At 36.9% G+C, this 17,233-nt stretch overlaps 1 protein-coding gene across 3 annotated transcripts; it reads left to right on the forward strand.

Moving 5' to 3' along the window:
- The first annotated feature begins 482 nt into the window (after positions 1-482).
- Positions 483-16,231, forward strand: LOC135694543 (uncharacterized). 3 transcript variants are annotated; one of them, XM_089109627.1, is made up of 2 exons: positions 483-651; positions 12,437-16,231. In XM_089109627.1, the coding sequence occupies exons 1-2, from the start codon at positions 498-500 to the stop codon at positions 15,715-15,717; spliced, it is 3,435 nt and encodes a 1,144-aa protein (XP_088965753.1). In that variant the 5' UTR covers positions 483-497; the 3' UTR covers positions 15,718-16,231. The 3 variants fall into 3 exon arrangements, with proteins under 3 accessions (XP_088965753.1, XP_088965754.1, XP_065069407.2); XM_089109628.1 differs by having other exon boundaries at positions 586-662; XM_065213335.2 differs by lacking the exon at positions 483-651 and adding an exon at positions 2,647-2,734.
- The last annotated feature ends 1,002 nt before the right edge of the window (positions 16,232-17,233 follow it).

A 17,233-nucleotide genomic window follows, 5' to 3' on the forward strand; every position in this document is an offset into this window, starting at 1 on the left:
ATAAGCTGAAACTGTTGTTATGAGGAGCTCAAAAGAAGCTGTAGTTCGGTTTTGCATCCTTAAAATTTGCTTTTCGCAAAAAGATGCTCATGGATTCACCCAAAAATCACAAATTCCAGGAATATTAATTTCCGCAAACTTAATTTCTTTATACTTTCATGCCATCATCTGCTCTTAATTATTGTCATTGAGTGTATATATCATCATTTATTTTATTGTTAATGAATTTTCTATGGAGAAATAGTCGGTCAAACAAGAAAAGTTGGTCAATTTTTTTCTGAACGCACCCCCCCCCCCCCCAACAAAATTGTCTATGCACATCTCTGCTTTGGAGACAGACAAACGAAACTTCCAAAAACGTAAAGAGACCATAAAAATTATAAATTCGAATTTCAAGCCACAAAACACGCTTACCTATCCTTTCACAGACCTGGTTATTTCTGCGTACAATTTGGTAAGGGGAAGAGCCAGGTTGTTGGGGTTAGTCTTTCAGTTGCATGTTGTATCTCTATGGCTATTTGTCCGCATTGTCTTCTTTGCAAAGGCTTCAACCACCCCCGACAGAAGCAAATATAAAACGCCTTCTATTCTCGAGACTTTCTGGTTCAAGAGAAGTCAAGAGAAGGCAGAGAGAAGTGCTGACAGATAAAGGTACGCTTTCGGTCATATGCCTAAATCAATAAGTTTTTATCTTAAAATTCCGTATGATATGTTTATTTCACGATTTATTACCCCCTTTTTGTATGAGAAGCAGATAATTTTGACAGGTTAACCCGATATTTTACATTTTAACAAGATTTTGAAGCTCGAATGTTTTCAATGTGGCTTTTTTCTAAATTTGATTTTGCTTCAACTGTATTCTAGAGATTTCCCAAGAAAAGTGGACAATATTTTCTTTCTTTGCTTACTTAAGAATAAATTGTCAACACCGATCTTTGCTTGTAGATGAAAATAAAAAACAGGGGCTGCTCATGTTATTCCTTGTTGTTTTATTTTTATGCAGATTGTCTTGGTGCATTTAGAAAGTTTGCTCTTATAGGGAATATAGGTGTATTGACAGTTTAAGATGATCTTCGTCCAGGGCCCTTTAACTCTCTTTGACATAATCCCTTGTTCCAGTCAATCATTTCTTCTCATTTGCCAAACATTGATTGAAGATATCGAATTTTCATGTTGAAATTAAACTGTGCCGAAAATTTCATGTTGTTTAGACTATCAGGCTGCGATTTACACAATTTCCATAATTTAGCTTTTCCTTTACATTTAAACGGAAACCGTCGCCTATCCTTTGCGTGTCCTTTGTGTCTTGCAATGGTATTGCACGATTTATGAAGCTCTATAAACAATCTTTGATCAAATCATTAAAATTTTCACGTAGAAAGTGTAAATATTTAGATTATATAGATCTTGATAATAATATGCTCTATCGCAAGTGTCCTACCGATCTCTGACGGCGACTGGGATAAGTTTACATGGGGCAGGGACGGTTTTTTACAGTTTGCAAAAAGTAAAATCAAACGTATTAGATTTTATTGAAAACTGACGTTCCCTTTTTTCCGTGTTCCACTTTTTTTGATACTCCAGTTTGCATACTCCACTTTCTTTGTTTACTTTGAAATGAAAGAAAGGTGGAGAGTAAAAAAATGACATATGAAACTTTCCTGTTAATACAGAGATTTAACTGTCCGCGTTATTGACCTTGCAACTGAAATTGGCCTGCAAAATATTTTCCGAGAATTACATATACCCCCCTGAATCCAATAAAATTGGATAATGCAAAGAAAGCATTTGGTTCATAGTTCAAAGCAAATTACGCTGCACAAAAAGAAAGGATTTGGCCAAAGAAATTTGTTGTGCAATACCAGCGCCAAGTTTCTATAATTTCAAAAAGGGCGTAGCAATTAGTTTTGAAAAGAGTGCAGCCGTGACGCAGAACATTCACCCAAGATACAGACATGAAAAACAGGTAACTGGGAAGAGGAACAAATCTAGCTTAAAGCGAATCAGTGCCCAGAGTGATGACGTCACAAAATTGTATTTTTAGATTTGTTGAATTTGAATCCCATAGCCTTAGAGAGCATCATGAAATACCTCCAAATATGTATAATCAGTCAAATGTGTTACGAATTGGCTGAAGTGTAGCCACATGTGTATTGACTCTTTCCACATCAAACCTCTGTATTTGGGTCTCTGTTCATAACTTTATGAACAAAGCGAAAATAACAATGATTCGTTAGCAAACTTGAATTCCTTCTTTGGCAATATCTCATTTGGCTTTTAGAATAATTGACAATTTTTACACCTTTGGAAGTATTTCATATAAACAAAGAACGATAATTTGGCATGCCAGGTGTGCTGCTATTTAGAAAAGCTGTTTTTACTTTGAAGACAGACAAGCGAAACTTCCAAAAACCTTAAAAGACTATACAAATTATCAATTTCAATTTGAAGCCACAAAACACCCTTTCTTAATTATTTTACAAGCCTGGTTATTTTCTTTGTGCCCACTGTGTGCCACTTGATAAAGGGAACAGCCAGGTTGTTGGGGTTAGTCTGTTAAAACAATTGCATCTGGTATCTATATAGCTATTTGTCCGCATTGTATTCTTTGCAAAGACTTCAACAACCCCCGGCAGAAGCAAGTATAAAACGCCTTCTATTCTCGAGACTTTCTGGTTCAAGAGAAGTCAAGAGAAGGCAGAGAGAAGTGCTGACAGATAAAGATACACTTTCGGTCATATGCCTAAATCAATAAGTTTTTATCTTAAAGTTCCGTATGATATGTTTAGTTTACGATTTATTACCCCCTTTTTGTATGAGAAGCAGATAATTTTGACTGATTAACCCGATATTTTATATTTTAACAAGATTTTGAAGCTTGAATGTTTGTAATGCGGATTTTTTCTAAATTTGATTTTGCTACAACTGTATACTAGAGATTTTCCAAGAAAAGTGGAAAATATTTTTTTATTTGCTTACTTAAAGGGGAACTGAAGTGAAAAACGATTTTTTTTACCACTGATAAAGGTTCCCGTGCCGATTCCAAAGCCGTTTGAATCTTTTAAATACGTTACGTACTTTTTAAGTTATTAATTTTTTAAAGTCTAAATTTACCCTCATCGATGTCGGAGCGAGAACGCGGTCAGACCACTGTGTCACGTGACCTTGTGACGTAAAGTGGTGGACATGAAAAGATGTTTTGATGTAATATAGTAGTGAGTTTGATAAGGTTCATGACAGGTAACAGTCGTGAAAATTGCGATAAAAGCTTGAAACTTGGTGAAAATACAGAATTCGATATGCGTAACAAGATAGAATATTGACCCATTTTGGGAAAAAAACCGTTGTGCTATTTTTAGCCTGGTGTACTTGTGCCCAGTACTCAGAATATGTTGGTATGGTCAATCTATTTCTGTTAACTATACAGCCATGAAACTTGGCAAACCGACACAATTTGACTTGCTGAAAATGATAAAAATGGTCCCCACCCTCAGAAATACCCCTTGTGCTATTTTTAGACTGGGGTACTTGTGCCCAGTACTCAAATTACGTTAGTTTGGTCAATCTATTTCTGTTAGCTGTAAAGCCATGAAACTTGCCGAACCTACACAATTCGATTTGCTGAAACATGATATCAAAGCATTTTCTGATGGGTCATTCCATGTCAAATCATCAGACCCATGTACTATGGTCTTAGAATTTCCTGATTTTTTGCCACAAAAAGCGATTTTGGAGAAAACACCACATAAAAAATTTCATCCCTATATCTCTTACTTTTGCGATTTTGTAGCCGTTTCAAAAGTGACCCATTTTAGCCAAATATGCCACACCCAGTTTACCAAGCGATGGGCACGGCTTTCTTTCAATAGCTGTAACATTATTGGCTTGATACTGTAGATTTCAAATATTGCATCAGAATTTGTCAATTCTCTAAGGTGAAGCAGATAGTCATATGTTCAAGGTTATCACTTGTTTTGAAAATATTCCCAACTGATGCATATAAATATTGAAAAAAGTCCTCTAGCTGGAATCATAGCATTAGAAGCTTGCTATATTCTGAAAGTGTATTCTTTGGGCTATCAGAAAAAATTTAAGATTACAATTGCAATTGAAGTATTTTGAGTTAATTGCACCTTACAAAATGGGTAAAATTTTGCAAGAATCGTGAGCAAAAACAAATTTGTATTTAAGGTAATATTGCATGAAATAAAAATAGCTGCTAAAAACATTGAATCAATCATGATTTCCCATTTAGAGACAACAAAGAATAATTAAAAATGATCCCTAGTCCTGGAAAAGCTGAGATGCTGCTTTATAGTCACTGTAGCTGAAGCTCTAAGTTTGATCTGTAATTGTTTTGGATGAATCAGTTTTGCAAAGCATGTAAATGTGATACCGAGCATATGTATGATCTGCTTGATCATGTAAAGTTCTGAGTGGGTTCATGTGGGTGCATGAAGTTCATTTGAAAGTCCCCTTCATCTTCATTAATGTCATAGCAAGCCACCCGTCATTGTCATATAGGCAAGCAGCATACTTTATCAATCGAGTCCCAATGCCATTCTCTCCCTTCTTAGAAGAAAAACAAAGTTTCCTGCATACATACATTTTTCATTTTTTAAAGCAGGTTAGAAAGTCTGGCAACTCAAAAGAGCTATAAATTGGATGTGACCTGCTATAAATTAAAGGCTAAAAGAAATAATTATTACATCATGTAAAAGATAAAAAAAATTAAAAATTGTTTACTAGCAGTCCTTTAGTAAGGATCCTTGGGGAACACCAATCCTAACATGTTTTGTTGAACTGCACTCACCATTAATCTCAGCATACTGAGTCCTGTCTGTAAGATAATTCATAATCAATGCGTGTAAATTTCCAGAGATTCCAGCTGCTTGCAATTTATACGACAAAATTTCATGGGAAACCGTATCGAAAGCTTTTTGGAAGTCTATAAACACCACACCAACAATCAAACCGTTATCAACTGATTGTTTCCATGACTCTGTCAATTTTAAGAGGATACCCTCCGTAGATCTTCCTTTGGCGAATCCCCACTGCATGTCAGTCACAATGTTGTTATCGTCTAAATGGCTATCGACAGTATTGCAGATTTGACTCTCTAGTAGCTTAGATGGGATGGACAGCATTGAGAGAGCGTGTAATTTGTTCTCTCTTGTTTCCTTCCTTTTCTTGAAAGAAGATTTAATCCATGCTATCTTCCAGCATCTTGGAAATACACTCTGCTGGAAACTTGATTTGAAAATAATCTCTAGGCTGTTTACAATGCTACCTTGAAGTATTTTCAGTTCTCTGCTGGTAACTGAATCAGGCCCTGACGCTTTATGCGGACTTATTTTCCTTAACTGCTTCAAGGGAACTTCTCTGTCGTAGCTTGGATCTTGTGCTGTGGGAGTTATTCTATATACATGTTCAATTTCTTTTCCATTATTTTGTGTGAATGTTTGTGATATCTCCTTGTCAATATTTGCGTAGAAATCGTTCATAACTCCAGCTTTCTCTTTGTCGCCAACAATTAGCTCCCCCTCTTTCGATTCTAATTGACCTATTTTCGTTCTTTTTCTCTTATTGGTTACTTCGCTATAAAACTTCCAGAAATCTTGCTTGCAAGTTACTTCACTAAACTGCTCTCTCCAATATCTGACTTCAGCCTTCCTTAGGAGTTTCTTTACTTCTCTTTAGGGTGTACTTTACATAGACCAATTTATGATCTGCTATGCAGATGTCTTGGACACCACTAGTTACCAACTTTGATGCGTCATTAACTATAACAAGATCTAATACAGACTTTGTTGTCTCAGTTACACTTGTGGGACATTTGATCATGTTTTTAAGGTTGTAATTATTTAGTATCGTTTTTAATCTCCTTCCCTTATCATTCATACCATTTGGTGTTAGATCAGAGTTCAGATCTCCAATGATCAGTAAATTCTTCCTTGTTTGCCATATTTGCTCTAATTCTGGGGGAAACAGTGTATAGAAATCATCTCTATCAGGTGGCCTATAAATTGTACCAATAAGCATCTTCTGTGAGCATAGTGACAATTCTACCCATATAGCTTCTATGTTCTCTCTGTGGTATTTTTCTATCTCAACAATATTTAAGTTATCTTCGAAGTAGATTGCAACTCCAACTCCCTCTCTATCCTTTCTATCACTGCGTTTTATTTCATACCCATCGATATGAAGTTCACAATCATCGATCCTATCTGTTAAATGGGTCTCTGTTAAGGACAGGGCCGTAAATCTGTCATGTGAATTGGGGGGGTCAGCAGAGCGAATGAATATAAAGTATGCAGTCGGTCATGGCACCACAAGGGATTTATGGTATGTGTTATGGAAACAGTTAAGGGGCAAATTACTTTAAAAACAAAAGTCAATATTTTTGGATTTCTCAAGACTTCCTGCTCTATAGAAGGTATTTACAGATATTCCTTAGTACTTTTTTGTGTATGATTGGATGGATAACATTTTTCAAAGACGGCCCCAAGAAATTAAACCTTGGGAGCAAAAATCCAGTTTACTGTCGTAGGAGGACCCACCATGGTTGGGTCCGACGCGGAAGAAAATTTTTTAAATTTTACCTTCTAGAAAGGCTAAAAAAGCATCCCCCAGACTAAATTTAATAAAATACTAGAATTGCTCAGGATAGAAAGTTCAACGTTTCTCAGGCCATTTTAGGCCATTGTCACACATTGTGTAGGCCATTTTTACACATCGAAAATGAATACATTTTAATGATACAAAAAGTGATCTACTAAATAAAAGTAAATAATAGACAAATAATAGAAATGTACGTAAATAAGTTAGTAAATAGGTCAAATAAAATGACAGATTGCTCTCTTTTTATTTCATTCTCTGTTTTCAAGAATAAAACGGTAGAAAAAAGTAAAAAACGGTAGAAAACGGTAAGTTTTTATCTTGTAAAAATTATAAAAACCACTCTGCTTACAAAAATAACCTTAGTGGCTGAGGTTTGTTGCAATAACACAGAAAAACGTAGTTTGGTTCTAACCCGGCTACCAGGGATTTCCTTCTTTCAAGGAAAATGATGGTGATTTCTCCAAAAAATCGTTTTGCTCCAGATTTTTGGGGGGGTCCAGTCCCCCCCGTCCCCCCCGGGATTTACGGCCCTGGTTAAGGATAAAAAATCTATGTTTGTATGTTGCAGTAGCAGCTTGACTTCGTTGATGTTTCTTACGAGACTCCGAACGTTTATATGTGCTACCATTATTCCTGGACCTTGTATTTTTGCTCTCAGATCTTCACAGGCATTGATAGTACTATCGATATTTTCTGAAGGGTCTATTCCTATTATGTTCTGTTCGATTACCGTGTTGAGACAAGCTGGACATGTCCAAGTAGCCTGTGCTGTTTGTTTGCTCTCCTTGAAGTGGTGTGGTGTAATGCCACTGCATTTTATATGGTAATGTTTATCACAACTTTCGCATGTAAGCTGGTTCTTTGCGACAGTTTTTCTACAATTATTGCATGGCTCTCTTACTGGCCCTGGGTTCATTTCAATGTCTCCGGATATGAAAAGTAATTCGCCCACATGTACCTTTCGCTCCAACTGATAACACGATGTACTCCCATTATAGTAGCTAATCCTTTTCCTGTTGAACTTTGACCTTGACCTCTCAAAATGGCATACGGGCCTTAGTTCGTGGGTGATTTCAAATCCATATTTATCCATGCCATCTTGATCTCTCTTTCGAGGATATGGGTTTGATGTGCTTATCAGTACATTAAATGGTGTGAAAAACAATGTTTTGGCGGTAAATATGAACAGAATAAGCAATATTTTCCACATTTTTACGAGCAGGCGAAAAGGCGTGTATCTTCAACAACAACATCAACAACCTGCTTGGTAACATTTTTTATAATGTTTCTCTGTCTCTGCAAAGTCTCTGTCATCAGAAAATTACTTGAAAGCAATCTTTTCATCTTTAAGTGGAACAAACTGATTAGAAACAAATCTGTTTGTGGTTGTACTACATATCAAAATTCATTTGTTCGTGCTGATATCTTAGAAATATCTGATGATTTGATATGGAATGACTCTGAAATATATCCAGGCATAAAAAAAAATTCATACCAGAATGTACATAAAGGGGGAGGATTTAAAGCACAACCATTAAATGATGTCAATGTTTCCAAGTTTATTAAAAGACATTATCTTAACAAAAGATATGTCAGAGATTTCATCTCATAACTGTTCTCTATTAAAAATGTTGAGTTGAAGCAAATTTCAGAAAAATACAACCATTGGGCACCAAAAAAATTCATTCTCAAAATTTGAAAACAGTGTATCTAAACAACAGGCAGTGACAGAATACATTAAAAGAACATTGTACCCTGAAGGTAAAACATTTTCTTCTGATTATTTATAAAAAATGTTACCAAGCAGGTGGTACAGGACCATTATTGTAAGAGAAAAACTTGATCAAATCCAAACTATTCTACACATTTTGATGTGAGTGAAATATCTTGAAAAATACACCTTAGGAATCTTAAAAATATCAAGCCAGCAAAACATCCATTGATTGGCCACTGTTTGTAGATATCTAGCGAAGTGGATATGATTTTAGGTATTAATCTATCTTAGGTATATTTATGCAATTCTATTAAATATTTGACATTTTCGAATTATCAGTCTAAAAATCTGATTTGCAGTAAGATTTAATAATACTTGTCAATGTACACAAAACAAACCAGCTATTAAACCAAAAGTGGATTAGGTCGACCTGTTCGGTGCTACACATCAAACTATGCATCAACGTTTTTATATCAAAGCAAATATTTATTAAATTGTAACATGTGATAATCCTTCGAACACTAGCATCATTGAACCCTACCTCTGCTACTGTTGCGCAGTATGGGGATCTCTTGATATTACCAAAACCTTGAAACTTCAGAAGATTCAAAACAGAGCTGTTAGATCATAACAAATAGCAGTTTGATGCCCCTAGAAAACTTCTGGTTCAGAATCTAGGCTGGAAGACAGTAAATGACATGATTAAACACGATAACAGGGCGATTGTTTCTAAATCTCTGACTAATTTTGCCTCCCCCCCCCCTTCCAAAAAAATAGATAGGTGATACTCAGCTACATAATACAGACGCTGGCTGACTTGAAGCTTCGAAAAGGAAAACACGTGCAAAGGTCAGAGGTCATTCCATTCAAGGGTTGCTAAGCTTTGGAATAAAACTTAGATACTTCAGCTAAGAAGGCAATACCTCAAAGAGAATTGAAACTTTATTCGAAGAATTTTTGTTTCGAGACCATAGGCCCTGTTTACACTACACAAACAAACCTGGATTCGCTCTTTGTTAAAGGTAACCCAGGTCGAGCCCTGGTGCGTACAAACCTGAAACTGTCGACTTCGCAATGTTAACGGAATCAAGGGCGAACCGGGGTTAGTCTAATATAACGACACAATCGTAAAACAAAAAATCTAAGGTTCGAATAAACATTATGGTGGAGGTCAACGGGTATATTGTTCGTGTTTTGCATTGTTTTGCTTTCGGCACTGTTTCAGTCAATGCGCACGCGTCATGAAAAAATTCAGCCAGGTTCGCTCCATGTTTGCGTTTACAGAACACTTTATCCAAGCTAAACCAGGCTCAAACTAGGGCCAACCCACCTTTCAGAATGGGTTGATTTAAACTTGGGCAAACTTGGGCTCGTCTACAATTATGATAAAAATCTAACCTGGGTCAGTTTTAACCTTGGGTGAACCTAGGTTAGTTTGTGTAGTTTTAACAAGGCTATAGTTCGGGCTTTTAACAGCTGTATTAAAAATAAATTATTTTTACGTGCTGGGATATAATCGTAAAACTTTTACAAGGGGGGCTCTATGAAATTTCTAAGTTGTTCTTATAATGTAATCATCGAAATTTGAACATGGTGAGGGTTGATGTTTTTCCGAACATTGTTTGAGCAGCCAGGTACATTGACTGTGTTGGGCGTCAGCTGAGATGAGAGCATCAAATCTATGAGGAAGGGTGCAGGGGGGAGGGGATTTTATTGCAAGTGAGGAGACAGATGTTTATGTTGCTCAGGGGCTCAGTGAAAGCCGCTACCATGTTTGGCGGTGAGAAAAAAATTGAGATATGGCATTCTAAGAATGGCAAGAAATGCATTTAAAATATTTATGGCATCGATAAAAAAAAAACATTTTTCTTAAAAATGATGACTCATTGGTTGGATTTTGAATTCAAACGTTTCCTCCCATATTAACAAAACAAAGGCGACTAAAAATTTCATACAGAACTGCTATTCAGTGGACTTGAAAAGTATTCATAGTTTGCAGATATCAAAAATAAATTTTGAAATGAGAACAACTTTAAGAACATCCGAGCCTAAAATTATCCAAAAAATAAAAGCATCTAGTGCTTTTATTAAAAAGGGTTTAGTGCATGAAATATTAAAATTAGACAAGACGGATTCAAATATAGCACCGGTTGTTGATCCAGGCATTTCTAAATGCAACAAAAAACCAACTGTCTTTACAAAACTGCAACTAAACGTACTCAGTAAGAAATCATTCAAGAATTTTCTATCTGTATATATCGAACTTTGTGTACTCTTTCATGCATATAAAGCTTGCAATGCCTTTACATCCTTCAGTTGTTTCTCTTTTCCTTTTTTAGATTAGTTGTAAATGACTGACCATTGGTGAAGTAACATTTCTTCACTTCTTTACAGCTTTCTTTGCAGCTTTCTTTGCATAATATGATCCGTGGCTGTATCCAAGCACAAGCAATGAAGGGGGATGCTGAGCTTTTTTTTTGAAATTTTAACAAGGGGGCATCCTCCTCCTAGAGCCCCACTACTTCATCCCTGTTTATGTGTTTTTCATGAAATTGGCCAAATTAATGAAATGAAATGAAATTAAATTAAATTAAATTAAATTAAATGAAAAAGAAAAAGAAAAAGAAAAAGAAAAAGAAAAAGAAAAAGAAAAAGAAAAAGAAAAAGAAAAAGAAAAAGAAAAAGAAAAAGAAAAAGAAAAAGAAAAATCATACTATAAACATCACTTTTAAATTTTCTGAACCCAGCTGCCTTAATTTTCAAAATCGTAGCAAGTCAATGCCCTGTTTGATTTTCTTACACCAAAACCACAGAATTCATATTCAAGGTACCACCTTTTGTATTTATTCTGCCACACTATCGAATAGAAACGTACGAGGGTCCGATCTATGCAAGATCCAATGGTTTACGTGGAATCCGGTCCAGATCGGATCCATAAGGGATTAGTTATAAAGGTGATCCAAAAAAGTTCGGATAGCGGATCCAAGATTTTACAAACCTAACAGCTGCTGTGTAAACGCGAAACTTGTCCGTACTCTCTGGTATCCGATCAGGATTGCATCCACTCTCATGTAAACGGGGTCTGAGATTCAGTAATCCCCAATGGATCTGTAAAATTAACAAAGTCATCATACAGATCTCTGCAACTTCTTTATCATCAGTAATAAAAAAGAAAAAGAAAAATCGTGCTATAAACATCACTTCAAAACTTTCTGGACCCAGCTTCCCGTTTGATTTTCTTACAGCAAAACCACGGAACCTATATTCAAAGTACAACCTATTGTCATTTTTTCTGCCTCACTATTGAATAGAGACGTTCCAGAGACTCGACCCGCTAAATGAGAAACATCTCTGACCAGCTGATGTCCTAACTTTGGAGGTCTTTAGTTAATATTAGAATTCCGCAGTACGCGAGAGGTTTTTTCGCTAAACCTAGTGAATATGTCACTCATATAGGACGGCGCCTCGCCATTCAACCATCTTGAGTGTTTCAAGATCGCATCTTTGACCATAGCTATTTCAGTGCCTCTTTTACTGTCAATAATCTACAATATACCAAAACAAAATTCATTTCCTCTTGTTCTTGTTCCATATCAAAAATCGATATTCATAGCAATTGCAATATATATATTTTTGATATTAAGGAAAGTGGGATTTTGATGACGAGCCAATATATTCCAAAAATAGTCCTCAGAAATTCTAATGAAAGAATTTTGTCTGAGTTCACCTCAAAGGTTTTATATCAAATATAAAGAAGAGTTCAATTTGGGGTTACTTATCACGTGATTCTTTTTAAGTTGTCTATGAGTCTGCCAAGACAGTCATATCATGACTTCACAAATTTGAATAAGGTACAAACTTCATATTCATGATTCCGAACTGCTTATTTCATGCTCTTTTGATTTCTATGAGAAAAATACGCTTTTTGCAAACAATGGAACCGCTTACTCATAATCTTTTAGATCTAAATATTGTATGCATCTATTATCTTTCTTTTGCTGAATTTTCTTGATTTCCTTAGCTAATTCTTTAAACTTCTTCCTGTGGTAGCATCTGCTATATTGTGTTCTACAATTTTTATAAGGGACATAATTTTTTTAGGCCCTGAAACCATTTGCAAAATGGCGTTCAAGAAAAAGATCCTCATATTTCTCATTGCTGTGGTGATTGCCTCGAATGCAGCAGGAGATCTCACCAGCAGTGAAAAGACAGCAATAACCGCTGGATTCACGACTGGTGAAAAAATAGCAGAGACGATAGCGAAGTTTCAAGATCCTAAAACATCGAAGGTTTTTGGGGTGATTGATAAAATGACAAGTTTTCTTGGTGCAGCTGGAGGATTTGTATCGCTTATTCTTGCGTTCCTTCCGCAACAGGATTCTGCTGAATTGGCGTACATGAAGAAACAGTTTACTCTTGTCAATACCAAACTCGACAAAATCACATCTGAGCTAGATAACATCAAAGGATTAATTACATATGAAAACCAAAGAGCTGCTTACCACTCATCTGCCCATGCCATACTATTTGGACATAAGCAAATGATGCGACTCTTCAATGAACTGCAGAAGACAAGATGCACCACAAAGGCCAACTGCAAAAGAATTCGCACACGAATCGCCCAACGTTATATTGCGTCACTTAACGTCAAAGTTCATCTCGACAAAATTTTGCATGGTTCAAGCAAACCCACTTCATCGTTTGGAGATCCACTTCTTCTTCTTGTGAAGAAAACGTTTAAATGTGACATTTCAAAGATCAACCAATTTGCTAACGGTGTGTTTAAGCTAGCTTTCAAAGGCCAACAAGTTGTCCTTTTGTATGAAAAATTGACTGGAAGCAAACACAGTATTACCCAAAGTATGAACGATTGGCTTAAAAGTATATATGACTTGCGGGGCATGTCTTGGAAGATGAAACAGCAGTGCTTTAATAACATTAAGACACAGATGATCAAGGACATACGGAACAGTAAGTACCAAATTGGATCGAAAACGAATGCTATAGCAAACGCGAAAGTGAAAAGATTCTTGGAGTTGAAATACCCTTGGCTTGATGTCGTTGCATTTTCATATGACGCTTATGGTAGGGATAACCACTGCACTACAAATGTATACGGTGCTTTTTGGTACATGCCAAGCGACAGGAATGCTAGAAAACGAAATCTAATTGTAAGCTTTGCTGACAAAACAGGCACATATGATAGGCAGAAGTATGACATTCTGAATGGATTACATGACATCGTAACAAGGCGAGCTTTGTTTAGAACCAGTAGAGACTACTGTAAGACTCTCGACGCGATTAGACAGCATTTGAAAATGAAGAACCTATGGAAGTATGTTGTCAGTTTGACAGTTCGAAAGAATTATGGCGGATTTGCAGTTGGAAAAACGAGTGACTTGAAAATTGTCAACAAGAAGTACACTATTCGTTACAAAGTAAATAGACGCAAAACAAGAAGTTTTCCGGCCTACATCGTTGTGGTTTTAAAGTCAACGGAACAAGCAAAGAGAAGAGGGTGCATTTTAGCATGTAAGAATAAAGGACAATGTAAGCAGTATCCATACTCAAGTGCACAGTATTGTGAATGCAAACCGTTTTACGAAGGGAACCTTTGTGAAAAGCACTCGAAAGCAGCTCTTGCCAAAACAATCGACATGATGGTTACCACGACACTTCAAATACCAGTTCTTAGCGACGTTTATTTTGATATTAAAGATCTCAGAAGGTTTGTTGGCATCAATTTTGTTAATATTCAGAAAGGTATCAGCAATTTGGAAGCAAGCATTCAACGAAAATTCAACAGTCTATCCATTGGCATTGGGAATCAGTTCAAATGGGCAAATTTCATAACTCAGTACAAAGATTCAATTCACACAATCGAATATTTTTCACATCGTTTCGAACAACTTCCAGTAGAACACAAGGACGAGAAAAGTCTTCAGGTCGCAGGCAAGACTCTAGCAAACGAGGTACTCCACGTATCTCGTGGAATACGTAAACCGTTATTCCTTCTCAATCAGATGTTAGTCGGAAAATTGAACAAGCCTCTTTTACGGCATAAACCGTTGCTATTGGCTTTCATGGAAACCAAAAACAAAGCAGGAGAGCCTTGTACATCGGCCTACAAGCGGAGAGTTGATAACTATTGGCGACAGCTGATTCTTCTACAACAGATTGGCTATATGGTATGGGCACAAGCACTGGAGTTTGTTGGGAGGAAAACCAACATAGTTGACCAATTCTACAAGCAACGAATAGCTGCTCAGCTTGCAAGCATTAAGGGAAAAACATGCCAATACACCATTGCGAACTCTGCAAACATCCACTGCAAAGGACATTATCTACACCCTGGGATGCAAATTACAAACAGATGTAACAGAAACTATTATGTTGTTGGCTCCAAGCGGACTTCTTGCAGAAGGAAAGTTTCAGGCTGCAATCGATGTCGTTGCTATAGACGTGGATCAAGAACCACGCAATGCTCTAACTTCAATGGGAGGTGTCATTGTAAAAGAGGCTTTTATGGCAATCACTGTGGAAACAGAAACTGTGTTTGGGGACACTGGTCGCGGTATGGACATTGCTTGAGGTGTGGCTATGGCGCTAGGAAACAGCGTCATCGTGGAATTCGTATACACAAATTGGGATCAGGGAGAAGATGTTACGGATCAAGATATTCATATGCACCATGTTTTAGGGGATGTTGCAGAAACCAATATCACTGCTCTCGTAGAAGGAAGTGTATTCCTTCTTACCAAAGATGCAATTATGATAACAATTGTGGAGACAAGCAAGATGAGCAGTATTGCAATGAGCGCTGTTTTTGGCGATATACCAGACTCAATGGCTACGGAGGAGGGAGGGTAGTGTACCTTGATAGACAACGACCGTATTGTCCATCCGGATCAGTAATGAAATCATTCGGACTCCAAAATATTGGAAGCCGGATCAGATACCGGTTCATTTGCTGCAGGCTCAATAAGTACATTTGCTACAACCGTGCAAAATATAATGGATACTCGTATGCCGTTCACAATTCACGTGGTCAGACACTTGCTAGACAGCCAGTTCATTGTCCAGGCTCAGCCTACCTCTCAGGATTCAGACTTTCCAGAAATCGACATGGTAACCGAATCAGGTACATCTACAATTGCTGCTATTTGCGCTTTTACAGACACAGAAAGCGCTCTACCTGCTATTCTAGATACACACGCTGGACAAATGATGGTAAAGGCAATATCATCTATCTGAATCGACAGTATGTCACTTGCGGGCCCCGCTATTTCCTGTCGTATTTCAGGCTGCAGCATAGAAGAGGGAAATGGTGGGGTGCAGGGAGTTTTCGCTACCATTACAGATGCTGCAAAATCAACCCTTAAGATGAATATCGAGCAAGTTGTTTTGCGGACACTGAAGAACATTTTTTTGCCTGTAACGGCCTTCTTTATTAGTGTTTTTTATTATCTCGGTAAATACATATAACGAGCTAACTTGTTGCTATTTTTACTGTAGTTATCATATAGCTTTTCAAGGATACAGAAGCATCATCTTACCAGTTTCAACATAGCATGAATGAGCTGACATTGTGTTGCGGTATAAATTTGTTCTATGCTACATCGAACTCGACCATTTTATGTAATTGAATATACTTAATGACAGACTCACACCCACTTCATTAACCAGAAATTTGGCTTCTATCATCTTGCTCCATTGGCTCTCTGTATTTTCGTCATTTTCCTATCTTTCAAAAGCGTTTACTCACTCTGAAATGGTATTTTAGATTGCTTAGTGCTCTTAGTATATTAATCATCTTTGCTTTTGATCTTGCTGTTGCTGCTGTTTTGTATTTATGCTGAGTCATTGCAGAAACTAATGTTTGCTGATTTGAAATTTGGTCTTTTGTTTCTTTTTTGGTTGCCTTCAAGTTATCATAACTCTAATTAGGTTCTAAGATAAACGATTTCCAACTGTTAAACCTGGTTGCATTGCATTCTAAAAACATAATGTTTTTTCAATGGTCGCTAGGTGCGCACATTTAATTTTTGGCCTCAGGAAGGGAACGAACGTTAGAGAGGGTAGCCTGTGCCCAAGACCCCTAACTTATAGGAAGAGGGTCTGTGTAACCTTAAGCAAAATTGCGTACGAGCGTTTTCCCAAGGATTTCTGGGAAAATTAATTATGCGTAAAATATGCGGCATCTACATGACAAAAGTGAGCATTGGCGTAAACAGAGTGTAGTTTGCTGCGACAATTTAGGCATTCAAATAGCTAAAAGAAATGAATACGTATTCAAAGTTTCTATTTATTCATATTCAAAGTAAGGCAATTTCACAATGACGCCTGAAAGACTTTGACGCCTGGAAAATTGTTGCCCAGCGAGAGGATGGAAACACTTACAAACCAGAAGATGAGTTTGTTGTAGATCAAGATAATTGACGTTGAAAAATCAATTTTGAAAGTTAAAAGCAGAGAACCTGCTAGCATGTCTGAAAAGTACAAGGCCTAGGCCTAGTACCCTTCATTGGGCCTAAAATTTAGTCCACTTTGGTAGGCAACCTTATCTGCACATATGTTAAATGTTTCATAAATCTTTAGCGATTTTAACTGTCTGTAAGCTTGCGTTTATATATAGAGGTCATTTTCTGCTGCTCGAAAGCAAAGCGTCTTGTCTTCTTTTCTATGCCCGGCCATCTCTTATGTAGTATCTCTACTCCAACAGTCATATTTTTCATCGTCGTATCCATCATCAGACCTTGACCCATATAAACCAAAAACCCACCTCCACATTCTAGCTAGTAAATAACAGTCTTCTACCATGAAGAAACTGAACACTCTACTCAATGCAAATCGACTCCAATGATTCCCAGGAGTGGAGCATGGAGAGGGGGAGGGCAA

The sequence above is a fragment of the Rhopilema esculentum genome, chromosome 8 (assembly GCF_057945365.1).
Source record: "Rhopilema esculentum isolate cy_ngs chromosome 8, ASM5794536v1, whole genome shotgun sequence".
Lineage (NCBI taxonomy): Eukaryota > Metazoa > Cnidaria > Scyphozoa > Rhizostomeae > Rhizostomatidae > Rhopilema > Rhopilema esculentum.